The sequence below is a fragment of the Aspergillus nomiae genome, assembly GCF_001204775.2.
Source record: "Aspergillus nomiae NRRL 13137 chromosome Unknown contig00013, whole genome shotgun sequence".
Lineage (NCBI taxonomy): Eukaryota > Fungi > Ascomycota > Eurotiomycetes > Eurotiales > Aspergillaceae > Aspergillus > Aspergillus nomiae.
The window spans coordinates 1-14,583 of NW_015378068.1; the positions used below are offsets into that span (position 1 = coordinate 1).

A 14,583-nucleotide genomic window follows, 5' to 3' on the forward strand; every position below is an offset into this window, starting at 1 on the left:
GAACATGAAGGAAGAACATAAAAAAACACACCGAAAGAAAGAAGACCAACAAACGCACAGGCCCACCCCAATACCCGCAAGCGACAACAACAACTCCACCAGCCCCTCCTACCCGTCATCGATATCAACCGACGATCCGAACTTCCCCGCATCGCACCCCAGAACCCCGCTGGGGAGGTTCTTCGATCTGGAGACGGGGAAAATCTACCCGCAGGCCCTGGAGCCGCCGACACCGGCGTGGGAAATGGAGCTGAGGATGCGGATTGAGAGGGGAGTCGGGTTGGAGGCGTCTTGGGATCGCGCGGTTGATTGTATGGTGGGGTTGTTTGTGGGGTTGCATGTTTAGTATCGTTTGTTGGCTTGTTTTACTGGGTCTTTTAGAAGAATTGCTTCTTATGTTATTTTATGTGATGCTGGTGATATGTGACATTGAGAGGAATTTGTAGCTTGTGTGGATTCTTTTCTCCATGGTGTCTGTTAGTGGACTAATCTTGATCTTGTCAATTATTGTACTGGTGCTGGGAATAGTAGTCGATGTTTCTGTAGAGAAATTATAGATTGCGCCCAGAAATACACAGGCTTATTTTTCTATATCTTAGACATTAGCCGTTTTCTTATTAATCGCTTTGGTAGTCAACCCTCTTCCTAACAGTAAAGCCAATGCAAAGGGTTAAGAAAGTATTTAACTTCGAAGAAACCTCTTACTTCATCTCTTGTCAACTCTCAGTGGATGAAAGATCTTTGCCCATAATAGTTCCAATTATGTATATGTCGGAAGAGCTATAGATGGCTTGAGGTAGCTCTCCAGCTACTAACAGCTTATCCCTTGCCAATTGTCGTTCTAGCTTCTTGCTTAAAGTATAAACGAGCTAGGGCGGAGTGATTAAGTATATTACAGGTTTCGATGACAGCAATTTCCTAAGATTTAGTATCCTCTAAGGTTAGATCTCCGATCGATAGTCAAGACATGAGACTAATTCCAGGCCATTCAAGTCTATTATCTAGAAATTATAAAATAGCAGTAGGTAGCTTCTAGACTACAAGACCAGTTAGAACAGAACAGGTATCTGCATCCAGAGTAAACTATAGATAAACGTAAATAAACACTTAAAATACCAGTGAGCTCAGGAGTATCAAATAAGGCGTAGTAAATCTTATCACCGTCCTGACTTGTATGGCGTGTCTCACTGAAATACTCACGGAAATTACTATTCCATAGGCCATATCCTTTAAGTGGCAACCGCAGCTTTTAGTTAATACACTCCTCCTCTACATATATTCCCCAACACTTTGAAGCCTCGAGTGCTTGACCAGGGCATCTAACTCAAGCTTACTGCTGCTAAGAGTTACCTGACGTTCTTCCAGCTGAATCACATCCTACTTCACTACACTACAGCCCCGTACTTGGCAACATGAGAGGCACCGGGAAGCTGATCTTCCAGCATGATATCCCGCTGGGAGCACCTTAATTAAGGTAAAAACAGACAGCTTAAGGGAATACTCTTCATATCCAATGGTGACTAGTAAATGAGCGTATTAGTTGTCGCAGGTGTTGAAACGAGGATTCTAAATCTGCGTACATGCTGTTTTCCGGAGAGCCTTCTCTCTTATATACTGCACTAGCGTTTTCCCTTTATGTTTTTATGAGTGGTTTGAGGCATACCTTCTACCCCATCAATTCAAGTCTTGGTAGTTAGGGCTGGCATGGAGACCGATTTATAGTCTCAGGATTTTTTGTGCATGTAGTTCATATCGTTGGGCTATACGGCTGGTTGATTATGATGAGTATTGTATTTTTCATTTGGATTCAATACAGATGGACCCGTTTCCTCGTCTTGTGTGTCGAGAAGCAGTGTGGAAGTAATAGTCGGGAATATATAAATTTATTAGGGCACGGCGGCTATGCTTAGAAAAAATCAACAAACGGTCAGGATTATGGTCGATAAAGTACAACGAGGATTGTGAGATAAATAAAGGACTATTATTATTGATATATCTGTTTGTTCGGGAAACTATATCTGCAGTATGACATTTTTGTCCCGAGGGTTGGGCGTGGACATGAAGAGGGGTTGTCAGTGAACTACTAAGGGCGGTTACGGCTGATAAGAAAAGTATTACGTTTAACCTGGCAAGTGGCGGACATTTGCGGGAGTCACGCGCCAATGCCCTTGGGCCAAGAGATGATATGCTGCAAGCCACATCTGCAAGGCTTCGTGTCACCGTCCACGGCCGTGACTTTAAGGCCTGATCGTGGTGCAGGAACCCTAAGGAAAACGCCACCAGGGTTTCAAGATCCGAATTTACTTTTCCAAATTCACACACAATACATTTTTGGACATCCAAAGATCGTTCAGCCGTCTATTGTTTATCGTTTGAAGCCGTTATGTATAGTAAACCCAAGATGTAAAAGAATCGCCGGGACATAATAAATTAAAAAGGGATATCACTTATGGAGCGCAGTAGCCACCGTCGACAACCAGGTCTGCTCCGGTGGTGTAGCTCGAGGCATCCGAGGCCAGGTAGAGGTAGGCACCCTTCAATTCCTCAGGGCGACCCTCACGACCCATGGGGATCTTGTCCTTCCAGATGTTCTTGGTCTCCTGGGGCACGAAGTTGGAGATTTCGGTCGCAATGTAGCCGGGGGAGACGGTGTTGGCACGGGCGTACTTAACCCACTCAACCGAAAGAGATTTGCCTGGAGGCGTTAGCCTGGTAGAGTCCGAGACAGATCAGAAACAGAGGAATACTTACAGAGATGGATAACGGCCGACTTGGCAGCGTTGTAGGCAGCTTGCATCTGAGGGAAGTTGACAATGTGACCGCTCATGGAAGCGGTAGCCACAAAGCTACCGTAGGTGAAGTTGGTCAACTTGTTGCCGTTGAGATCGGTTCCCTCCTCCTTCTGTCTTCTCCAGTGGGCGGCAGCAGCCTTGGCACAGTAGAAGGTGCCGTCGAGGTCGATGCTGACAACGTCGGTGTAGTGGGCAAGAGGGCCGTCAACCATAGGACCCTGGGTCCAGGGGATACCGGCGTTGGCAATGAAGACGTCCAGTCGGCCGTTGAAGTCCTTCACGGTCTGGTCAACGGCTTGCTGCACGGCCTCGGCGTTGGTGATGTTGACCTGGTAAGCCTTGGCTGGATACATTCAGTAAAAGCTCAGGCCATGATATAGACACAGGACGGTGAAGAGACGTAACGGATGAGCAAGAACCTACTCTGAACACCGTATTTAGAGGCGATCTCAGCGGCACGCTCAGGGCACTTGTCGTTGGTGTTCCACCACAGGGCAACGTTGGCACCAGCTTCCGCAAGACCGTTGGCGACAGCGAGACCAATACCGGCGCCAGCACCAGTAACGATGGCGGTCTTGCCTTTCAGAGAGAACATGCTCAGCAAGCTGGGGTGCTCGGGGGGAGTAGTGTTCTCGTGGACGAAGAGACCATTCTGGATGGGGTTGGCAGCCATTCTGACGGGATATTCTATAGAACGTTGGAAATAACGGGGGAGAGAAAAGGAAGAGGTAGTAGGTAGGAGTGGGGAGAGGAAGATAAGAAAAAGTCGAACTGTCGACAACAGATAGCTATATATAAGCACGGGAGCTGCGCACACAGGGTACTAGCTGGGATCGGTGAGAGAGATTATGGCGGGTGAACATGATTATTCATATTTAGATTTTTTGGTTATTTGATTTTCTGCTGTCTCTCATGTTGTTCATGCTTTGCGTTGCATACACACACACACTATAACAAGGTTCAATAGCGACGGACCTTCCACATCTCAACACGTACGTTGTCCCAGTGGCTCTGGGAAAAGTCGAGATCTGGGCCCCGGTGGGTTATGACGCTATGCCGCCCCGGACCCAGAGGGAACCAACGTCTTAAAGGCGGGATTCATTGTGACAGACGTGGGGGAGGGAATCCGCGCGAACTTTCACTCCTGTCTGGGCAGATTAAAATTCGACGGTTCCCATGGATTATTGCCCTGTCATTTTGCGGTGAGACCGATCAGTTTCCACAGGTCCTTTTTTTTTTGTGTTCGACGTTTCTTTGGGCTTATTTTCATCTCCTTTGAGTGATGATTAAGTTTGATACTAAAAAGTGGATGGCTTTGTCTCTTGGTGCCGGGAGAAGGTGGGGGAAAGAGAGAGTGGGTGAGATTGTGAGAGGGGAGATTGAAGTGGGTCTCAATGATGCTATTCCACTCGTCCCTGGATCCAAGTCCCGTGATCCCTGGGCTGCCTGAGGCCGGCGAGCAAAACAAATGCCCCTCCTACATGCTCCCGTTTGAAGATCATTCCAGCACTCATACGCGCATTGTCACCCTACATTGCATCTCGCCCCCGGCCAATGACCTGTCCTCGACGAGACCAAGTTTACCCGCCAACCGAATGACAACTGGCAGTTGAACGCTAATTCATGTGCATCAGACGATGCATTTATCTACCGCAGTTGCTAGGATCCGATCCTGACTACCATCACTAAACTAACCATGACGGTCCCTCATTCCCTGAGTCCGTTCCGTCTGTCGCGTTTGAGTACGCCAAATGAGTAACTCGCTCTATCTTTGCATATGATCTTCCATGGCCATTGGTCTGCAGGTATTATACCATGGCCAAACAGTGCCAACAGGTCCTCGATTTGGACTGTATGATCCCAATAGTCCTATAATACGGGACTTCGCACCGAAACTACGTATCGTGCAAGGACAAGACCGTTGGCTTGGATGCACGCTTGGGACTCCCTGGAATATTCGGTGGTATGCATGCCTGTGGTTACTAAGCAATTACCGGCGTATAGACACGTCGTGCCCTATCTTGTGCCCACGAATGTCTATATATTGTATTCAGAACAACGAATCTTTCTAGCAGCACAACGGAAATATGATCCATGATTGTGAATTACCTGACCTCATGGTGCGCAAATTACAGCATCGACTTTCTTGCGTGGAAGGGTGACAACGCTTTTCCGAGGATGACTCCTTGTTGGGTAACCCTAAGCATAAAAACGCCCCATTCCCACGGCGTGGACATACAGGTGTCAGGGAAAACCTTTTAGTTGTTTGAATACGCCACTGTATATTAGAATCGTACCCCTGAATTGATGATTTACTTTGTCATCATAGACCTGAGGACAAGGAGCCTGGGGATTCAAGTATCGCAGCATTCCTCGCGTACTCAATTGTAATGTGACCACATTCCAAAGCTTCGAGCGGGTTTTCCATAACAGACGCCCCCCCCTTTCCCAGACGCCTACCTTTTTTTTCCGGGTTGCATCTGTTTTTGTCTTTTGCCTCCTGCGTTGCTATCGTGGATTGTGTTTGTGTGCACCGACAGGAGGTTCCCTAGCCGCCCGGACGTTCTCCACGAACCCTTCCAGGCAGCAGCACGCTGCCTTTGGAGTTATCAAGCAGACATAGGATCGAACTCTGTATGAATGGGCTCCTAAGTTGGTCATCAACAAAGTCTGTCGGCCACCATAAGAGGAATCAACGATGTTGGAATTGTCGTCCGTTGTCGCGATAGCAGTAGTCTGTGCGGCTATCTGCATCGTGGGGGGAGTAAGTGGCACTCTGGCATGGCTTAGGGTACGCCAGAGACGGCGCCGGTTCTCTGGGAAGCAATTACTTGGGATGCAGACCTTCCCCGCAGAGACATTGACCGACCTGTCTCGGGAAGAAGGCTCCATGCTCCGGCAGTACGGGCAACTTCCATACGGGCGACCAAACGAGTGGGGTGTGCTGGAATCACACGAAAGCTTAGCTCATTCACAGGACGACTCGGATACCCTATCTCCGCAGACGGAGAAGGGCCGTTCATTGTGCCGCTCCCTGTCCGGCTGCCATCGACAATCGAGACTGCTGAGGCCATACCGGATAAACTCTTTGACACCTTTGACCGAGAATATCGATGGGCCACCTGCCTCTCGGAGGCCCTCCTCGCCAAGGGATGACGTTTCGATCTCTGCAGTTGATGGAGCTCTTGAATTGCCGACAGAAACTTCACCCAGAAATACACCAGACAGGGAACAGGAGAAGCACGATGCTGATCTAAGTATACGGCCAATTTCAGGACCAGGACCATCACTATACCAGAGGGATCATTCGAGTGGCCTCTTCCCTGTCTTGGAGGACAGATACCAATCATTCGACTTGTCTTGCTCGCGGCCACGAACGGCAAGCATTATCGCTCAAAGGCCGGGTGTTGCTCCAGATCAACCAGTGCCGCCGCCGCCATGTGCCTACCCGCCGAACCGGTTTCGACTCTCCAAGAATGACTCTTTGCGGTTTTCGTCGCTGAGTCTTGAAACCGCTGATAGCTCTATTATGAATGAGAGCAGAAGGCTTCAGCTGGCATGGATAGTGTATTTACTTCGCCAGCTTTGCCCCCCTGTCCAACATTCGCCCCTTACAGTGCCAACGACGTTGGAAGGAGTGTTGCTTTCTACTCCAGATCACCAGCCCCATTTGTCTTCCCAGCAGGCTCATTGCCGGGTGAGGCGGAGAGACTCGAACCGGATCGTACTTCTCCCCGCCGAAGTTTAACAGCGCGCAGTCCAATTCACTCCATGGAACGAATTAGCGCGCCCCCGAGAAGAAGCGAATCCCTCAACGTACGCCCGCCTAGAAGAGAATCTCTTCCGCAAACTGACCAGGAGCGCATGGCGGGTTGTAATCCAGCCTTGCTGCCACATTTCAGTCAACTGCAACGACACTCTGTGTATGGAAGCCAGCGGCGGGAAAATGACCCATTCTATGGAGGCATGTCTGCGGGCTTCAGTCGCTCAAGTGCTCAAGGGTGGACCAACATTTCACCTATCCAAGAGTCGCACTTGCCATCTTCTAATGGTTATCTCAAACCCCCGTTAGCCTCCGCTATGAGAAGCGGCAACCGTCCCCGAAAAGGCCATCGACGACAGAACTGTGTCCGGATATCAATCCAGCCACCTATTACTTTTGGAGGAGCTACGTTTGCTCCAATGGTTGAGGAGCCGGAGGAGTTAGACGAGCTTGACATGCACGCATCACAGATGTCTGATCTATCGGCTTCCAATATTTCGTCTTTGCGCTCAAGTGTCTCCGGTTTCTCGATGAGCCGGATCGGCTCTGACCCACAAGGAGACGTAACACGCATCACAGAGATCTCTGACAGTCGTCCACCTTCGTACCGAAACTCAACCTACTTGGCTTCGTCTAAGAAGCGGAAGCATAGTCGAGATGATTCTATAGATAGTGTGCTGAGTACGCTGAACACTGGCATGGACAAAACCCTTCCTGAGATCATCACTACACTGCCCCCTAGTTTCGGAGATAGCCTGATCGATACCCCTTCGCCTGACAGGCCTATTCCAGTTTGGATGGCTCCTAAGTACAGCGGCTCGCCAACGGCGTACGAAAATGCCCCGAGTCCAGGCAGTCCTCGCCGGTCCGCCGTCAAAGGACCACGCAGCCAGCCAGCCAGACCACGTTTAAATAGCGCCAGGTCACATCTACTAGAAAACGGTGCCAACGCCACCAGCCCACCGATCCGCCCTCGCAGTCAGAGCGTGAAGCATGGATCAAACCGCAAGTCAGTCGACTCTGTGCAGCGCGCCAAAAGCATAACCACAAGCTCACCGCGGCCCTACAGCCAACATATGAATGAGCAGGAAAAGCCGGCTCTGGACAGCTCGTTCCCTACACAACAGCAAAATTACACCCAGCCGTCAGAGCGTCCATCTTCCCGCAGTTCCAGCAGGGCTGGGAACCGCATCGTCCCGATATGGGAGGACCACGGTCGCACCCCGAGCCGTCGTCCCACCAAAAAGTCTACAATATCCATCATCTCCGAAGAGTCCGGGCCTGCAGAGCTGCACGGTGAGTCGTCACCTCGGAAGCCAGAACGTCTCAAGAGTGCACGACCGGAATTCTCGACGCCCGTTAAGAGGGCGGTGGGGTTGGGCATCGGCGCTGCGACGCCAGGCAGTCTCTATGATGGGGACGGGTTTTTGAAAGAATAATTGTATGGCGGGCTCAGGTAGCTGCTATTACGTGTTGTATTCTATGCTTTTTGGGTGTTCAGGCAGGACAGATGCTTTATTTCTTTGGTCTTTGATGTACGGGCGAACGATTGATATCCACTGTATTGTTAGATAGGCGTAGTTAGTAAAACCGAAATACCAATAATATAGCATGTAATTATATTTTACGCTTTTCCAAGCATCACAGTAGATTTGTCCGGCCTTAGGCTGGTAAGGAAGTACACGGATGCAATCCTCTCACCTACCCATCCAAAGAGCACCAATCCTAGATCTGAACCAAACCAGCCATTGATTACGCCACATCTATACATACCCCCAAAACCTCACTCATTTAATCCGTCCTCCTCCACTTAGTCTCCTCCTCCTGCATATGCTCATCCCCATCCCCATCCTCCCCCTCACGAGCCCTCACAGTCCCGGCCCCAGGACCAAGAGACAAAGTTGGCTCCTCCCCACCCCCAATCCAATTCCCCTCTTCATCAAAAAACTCATGCATATTGTCTGCCGTAATCCACCCCGAACTGCCATCCATCGGCGGCGGCAATCCCCCATCCCCACTCCCCATCTCCACAAGCCCGGACGACAACAGCCCCGAACCACCACCCTCCTCATCCTCATCGTCGCTCATAGGATCCGGGTGCAAATTCGAACACGCCGAGACGGCATTATACAGCGCCTGCGTGGGCGTCTCGTCCGGCTTGTTATCCTCCTCGGACTGCTGCTGCTGCTGGGACTCCGGGGGTGGGACAACGGTCAAAGTGATACATCTTCGAAGTCATCTTCTTGGGCGCCAGGTTGCTCGGGGAGCGCGATCTGCATGTACAGGCCTTGCACCTCGGAGTCGGTATCTGGGAGCGTGAGGCGCTGGACTGCGTGCAGGGAGATGCTAGGGTAGGGAATGGAGAGGCCTTTTTGGTGGGTCGGGTTGTAGAGGAGGAATTTACTGAATTTCCCCCCAAAGATCACATTAGTCTCATCAATTGCAGGTAGTTTGTAGTTTTGAAGTAGGGTGAGAGAGAGACTTACTCGGATGTCACCCAGACGTCTACGCCATCGATGACGATCTCTTTGCCTTCGGCGTCGGAGCCGTTTTGGGGCTCTGTTCCGTTGGCGGTGGTTGTCGCATCGGCGCTGCGGAGGGAGTTTAGCACTGGGTTGGCTTGGAGCTCGTGTTCCAGGATGGATAGCTTGCAGTGCTTGCTGTGGTAGTGGAGGACTGCGGGGCCGGAGTGGAAGGAGGATGGGGTGCGCGACTGGTGGTCGGCGAGGAGGACGAAGGACGAGGTTTCTGGTGGTGTTTGGAGCGGTTCCATCTTGTTTTTTGGGGTTGTTTAAAGAGGGCTGTTGAGGGGTGAGTTGCGGGTTGTTTGGTTGAGGGAGGTTTAGTTGGCGGTGGTTTAATATTTCTGCCGGGGAGCTTTGGCGGAGGTGAGCTTTGAGGCGGAGGGGCTGCCGTTGCTGGGTGGGGGAGTTCGCCTTTACTCGAAGATAATTGCTTTTAATTAGACATATGTCACAAAGAATTAGCTTATAGGATAATGGAAGTATAGGTTTTGCAGCACTAAATAGTATAATACATTTTGTTCATTGCCTGTAAACACCAAGACCCGCAGGCGATGGGTGTTAGACCTCTTGAAGATAAGATCAAGACTGGGCCCGACTGTAAAGAATATTTCCCCACATAAGATCATGATTCTAACCCCATAGTATACTCCCTGCATATGGGCCGACTCTACGCGATAGTGCGGCATAGTGAGCTTCGTCTGTGCTGAGGCTGCACAGTTCTCACTTGACAAAGCTCTGCAATCTGCATATGGGGTGCAGCTAAACCTGCAAACTCTACCGCAAGGTCGATTGGAGTGGTCCAATCGGTGACTTTCCCTGATGGGGCACAGCACAGCAGAGGAAGCTAAACGACACTGCCACGTCAAGGGTGGTGATCGTACCTGACGCTCAATTGGTCGAGACCAATCATTTTACGTTCAGCCCACCAAACACTCTATCCAGCTCCTCACCCTCGTCGCGCGGCTTCATCGATGGCAACTTCGACGCATCTGGATCCGTAGATAAGCTGTCCAGCAAGCTGTGCTCTGGTTGTCCTGAGGGTCTTGGGCTCGCCATAGATCTGCTCGGCTGTAGAAGCTTCTCTTCCCGGTCCAACCACCCGGGCGCAACTCGTCTCTTCTCCGCGAGGTCGCGCTGCACAATGGACTCCTCCCAGTTTTGTATGGCCTTCTCCGCATCCGTGCGGTTCTTGTTGAGAAGTTCTTCAAGGGACTTGCACGATGCTAGGATTTCCTCGGGGGATGCAGCGTGCTCACCGCTCGCGGAGACGACATAGCGGGGTTTAGTCTCAGGATTGCTAGGGTCGACTGTTACGGATGCCGGAAGTGTGGAGGGAAGTGATTTGTAGGTGTAAGGAAGGGTGACTGAGGAAGGGAGGTTGATGAAAGGAGAGACGGTCAGGGGAACTTGTGCCAGGAGTGGATGTGGGCCTGGACAAATGGACAGATAGATGGTCAGGATAAGCTGCGAGAAGGGGGTCAGAGGGGACTTACGGTAGGATTCATACATTATTGGTAGTTGGGAGAATTGCGATTCGGGAGAAATTATTCGAAGGAAGATAGTTAGACAACGATCTGAGGGTGAACACGGGGTGGTTGTTGTTCAAGATAATCAGAGGTTATACTCCGGATTCATTGAGGGGAAACCCCCGTGACGCCATCGGTACCTTTTAGTACGGCAAATACGGAGTACAGTGTTGATAAATTACCCGTCATAATTTATGCCATCCGTGGATCTCCAAATTTTAGATTGACTTCAATGTGATTTGGCTGATCTCGACCCCCACCCTCATTTTCCCACTGGGGTTAGTTTTGTTGGACATCTTGCCCTGGTTGCCTTGGGTTGCTTTCATACTGCTGGCGCTGAAAGATGTTGACCTTGATCTGGTGATACTGCATCTGAAGTTCTGTTTTCGAACTTGAAAGATATAACTACTAATGCTGAAGGGGTAAGTACAGTATCTTGAGTAATCTGGGTTTCTCTTGTGATGCTTACAGAGCGATTACTCGTTTATTTTGCTATTTGTTTCAAGACATACTTTGTCCTTTTTAGCAACGCAAACTAGTCATATATTATCTCTGTATCTGATTTGAAATGATGAGCTTTTCTACCTCTCTCCAGCAACGTTGGGTTCGAGGGATCCACCATGGTCTGCAACGCAAATAACACAGCAGGCGATGAACAAGTACCCCCATCCCTCTGTATGTGTGAATGAGATCTACCGAAGTGAATCCAATGTGTCACCCGAATCATTGACAGGTAGACTGTAGACCAATAAGGGAGGCATAGTAATATACCTAGTTGTGGGATATGGAGAATTCTTGATACTAACTGTTACCTTTACAAGTCTATGGTGGAATTTCTAGTCCTCCAGGTATCTAGTAGATCTAGACTCTTATATGGTACACGCTAGTATCTCAAAATGTCAGATATGAGTTATATTATGACCTAGAACTGTATGTCAATTTATGCGCTATCTATATTTAGTTTAGCATGTTATATCATTGGAGTTTGAAAGAGCATCTCTACTACTAGTAACCGGGCATTATCGGTTACCACTGCTCCGTACGGACTGTACCTTTCACTACCATTCAGCCCCTGCCCAGCATCTCAGAGTCCTCAGATCCGGCCTCGACTGTTTCCTTGTTTCTTGTTCTTAATTATTCTAACACTGACCCACGTCTACTTTTTTTAAACCCCCTTTACTCACTCCACTTAGCTAGGTGTCCTTTCATTGGCTTTCTTTTTTTTACCCTGCTGGATTAAAGGAACCCTTCTTATTTGCAAAAACTTTTTTCTTCCCCTCTAAACGTGCCACACTCCTAACCTTAGGGTCAACCATATCTCAGCCTCAACTCGGGCGTTCGCCTCGCGTGTGAGATCCCGCCGCGCTCTAACCCCACCAAACATCGGTTCTCCGCGCTGTCAAGCTTCCACCCCCTCTCCCATCCCCTTTTCTTCGCTCCCGCTCTATTTACTGCGGCCTTGGATTCTTGCGATTTTCAAGATCCTAGTTGTGAGCCTTCTAGTGAATTTGGCTCAAGATGGACCGCACAATAGCGCGAGCGGTGACGGAGAAGAAGCCAGTCCCGGAGATTGACTTCACGTTACATACCATGGAAGATGGCACCCAGGTGTCCACCATGGAGCGGGTTGTCAAAGGTAGGATATGCCGCATCCCTTGCCTCCTGTTTCTGTAATTTTCATCCTGACAATTGTGTGATCCTGCAGAGGTACAAGCGCCGGCGTTGCAGACGCCGACGGACGAACAGTTCTGGTCCCCTGAGGACCCCTCCAAGCCAAACCTCCAGTTTCTGAAACAGCACTTTTATCGTGAAGGTCGTCTTACTGAAGACCAGGCGCTATGGATTATACAAGCGGGTACGCAGTTGTTGAAGGCAGAGCCTAATTTGCTCGAGATGGATGCCCCCATTACAGTGTGTGGCGACGTTCACGGACAATATTACGATTTGATGAAACTTTTCGAAGTCGGCGGCGATCCCTCTGAGACGAGATATTTATTCCTAGGCGACTATGTTGACAGAGGTTATTTTAGCATTGAAGTGAGTTCCTTCGGCTGTCTCGCCGTGGCTGAGTTATGTAGCGGAAATGGTCTGACCTTGTGCAGTGTGTTCTCTACCTCTGGGCTTTGAAGATCTGGTACCCGAATACGCTCTGGCTGCTGCGAGGTAACCACGAGTGCAGGCATTTGACGGATTACTTCACCTTTAAACTGGAGTGTAAGCACAAATATAGCGAGCGCATCTATGAGGCTTGCATTGAATCCTTTTGCTCTTTGCCGCTGGCGGCGGTCATGAACAAGCAATTCCTGTGTATCCACGGTGGCTTAAGCCCCGAATTACACACACTCGAGGATATCAAGTCGGTATGTGAAGCAAATTCCGTGATAGTAGTACTGCTAGGTACTGATACAGCCTGCAGATTGATCGTTTCAGGGAGCCCCCAACTCATGGCCTGATGTGCGACATTCTTTGGGCTGATCCCCTGGAAGAGTTTGGACAGGAGAAGACTGGAGACTATTTTGTCCACAACAGTGTTCGAGGATGCTCCTACTTCTTCTCGTACCCTGCCGCCTGCGCTTTCCTGGAAAAGAACAACCTGCTCTCCATTATTCGTGCCCATGAGGCTCAGGATGCCGGATACCGCATGTATCGGAAAACAAGAACCACCGGTTTCCCTAGCGTGATGACCATATTCAGTGCGCCCAACTATCTGGATGTGTACAATAACAAAGCTGCCGTCCTGAAGTACGAGAACAACGTGATGAATATCCGTCAATTCAACTGCACACCACACCCGTACTGGCTGCCAAACTTCATGGATGTGTTCACCTGGTCTCTTCCCTTCGTCGGTGAGAAGATTACGGACATGCTGATTGCTATCCTTAACACCTGCTCCAAGGAGGAATTGGAAGATGACACCCCTACGACCGTTTCACCTACGGGCCCGCCCTCGCCCCCTGTTCCTATGGACGTTGAATCCAGCGAATTCAAGCGACGTGCAATTAAGAACAAAATTCTTGCCATCGGTCGTCTGTCACGAGTCTTCCAAGTGTTGCGTGAGGAGTCCGAAAGGGTCACGGAGCTTAAGACAGCAGCCGGTGGTCGCCTTCCCGCCGGTACTTTGATGCTTGGAGCGGAGGGAATCAAACAGGCCATTACGAACTTTGAGGATGCCCGGAAGGTTGACATTCAAAACGAGCGTCTTCCGCCGAGTAGTGAAGAGGTCTTCAAGCGGAGTGAGGAGGAAAGGCAGGCTGCCTTGGAGCGTGCTCAACGTGAGGCAGATAACGACGCTGGATTGGCTACCGTGGCCCGGCGGATTAGCATGTAAGTCTGCATGGTGAAAGAAACAATTTGAAAGAGCGTACTCTAACCTCTCACAGGTCTGCGGGCGCGGGCAGAAGCCGGCGGCAGCGAGATGCCGCTCGAGAGAGTCGAGAAGCATGAGCAAAGGATACTATTATTAAGCATTCCACTTTGATTTTGTGCCTGCTCAACCCGTCTTTCTCGGTGTGCAAATATTGATCCGTACCTGTATAAAGCGCCTTTGAGTCGGACGATATAACGAGGAGCTTTTCCTCTGACGAACGGCCCAGCTACATAATCTTATGTTCTGTCTGTCACAAGGAGACAGACTGTTATTGCATTGAGTATTGGAACTGCGACAGAGACTATTGTTGTAGTTATCGAGGCGTCCGTGACGTCTTGGCTCCATGAGTTGATGAATCGATACACCATGACACACCCCTATCTTGTTTATTACTGTGCGGTATTTGTAGGCAGTTTTTTTTTTTTTCTCTTAGTCTAGTTACGAAATTCTTCCATATTGAGCATTATAGTGTAGCAAGGATTATTTCGCCGTAATGCTAGGAATCGGCAGTCACGGGCCTCCGCGGCCGCCAAGACACAACACCAACTTCAATTATCCGCCCTTCCAAATCCATATATCACTGATACCGTCCACCTTTCCCGCCAGATAC

General features: G+C 49.9%; 5 protein-coding genes across 5 annotated transcripts; 2 read left to right on the forward strand and 3 right to left on the reverse strand.

Annotated features, from left to right (window-relative positions):
* Nucleotides 1-2,328: 2,328 nt before the first annotated feature.
* ANOM_001201 (putative carbonyl reductase) lies at nucleotides 2,329-3,640 on the reverse strand (the record flags this gene model as incomplete). The annotated part of the gene is made up of 3 exons (XM_015546458.1): nucleotides 2,329-2,695; nucleotides 2,752-3,135; nucleotides 3,216-3,640. Coding segments are annotated over 3 exons (993 nt in total), but the record flags the coding sequence as incomplete, so codon positions are not given.
* A 1,850-nt stretch (nucleotides 3,641-5,490) lies between these two features.
* On the forward strand, nucleotides 5,491-7,994 carry ANOM_001202 (uncharacterized protein; the record flags this gene model as incomplete). The annotated part of the gene is made up of 2 exons (XM_015546459.1): nucleotides 5,491-6,359; nucleotides 6,428-7,994. 2 exons carry the CDS (start codon nucleotides 5,491-5,493, stop codon nucleotides 7,992-7,994), a joined length of 2,436 nt encoding a protein of 811 aa, XP_015411416.1.
* Nucleotides 7,995-8,346: 352 nt separating this feature from the next.
* Nucleotides 8,347-9,328, reverse strand: ANOM_001203 (Voldacs domain-containing protein; the record flags this gene model as incomplete). The annotated part of the gene is made up of 3 exons (XM_015546460.1): nucleotides 8,347-8,782; nucleotides 8,839-8,958; nucleotides 9,042-9,328. 3 exons carry the CDS (start codon nucleotides 9,326-9,328, stop codon nucleotides 8,347-8,349), a joined length of 843 nt encoding a protein of 280 aa, XP_015411417.1.
* Nucleotides 9,329-9,986: 658 nt separating this feature from the next.
* ANOM_001204 (uncharacterized protein) lies at nucleotides 9,987-10,589 on the reverse strand (the record flags this gene model as incomplete). The annotated part of the gene is made up of 1 exon (XM_015546461.1): nucleotides 9,987-10,589. One exon carries the CDS (start codon nucleotides 10,587-10,589, stop codon nucleotides 9,987-9,989), a length of 603 nt encoding a protein of 200 aa, XP_015411421.1.
* Nucleotides 10,590-12,124: 1,535 nt separating this feature from the next.
* Nucleotides 12,125-14,050, forward strand: ANOM_001205 (serine/threonine-protein phosphatase 2B catalytic subunit; the record flags this gene model as incomplete). Its single annotated transcript, XM_015546462.1, has 5 exons — nucleotides 12,125-12,242; nucleotides 12,312-12,643; nucleotides 12,709-12,966; nucleotides 13,023-13,930; nucleotides 13,987-14,050. The coding sequence occupies 5 exons, from the start codon at nucleotides 12,125-12,127 to the stop codon at nucleotides 14,048-14,050; spliced, it is 1,680 nt and encodes a 559-aa protein (XP_015411422.1).
* Between the last annotated feature and the right edge of the window lie 533 nt (nucleotides 14,051-14,583).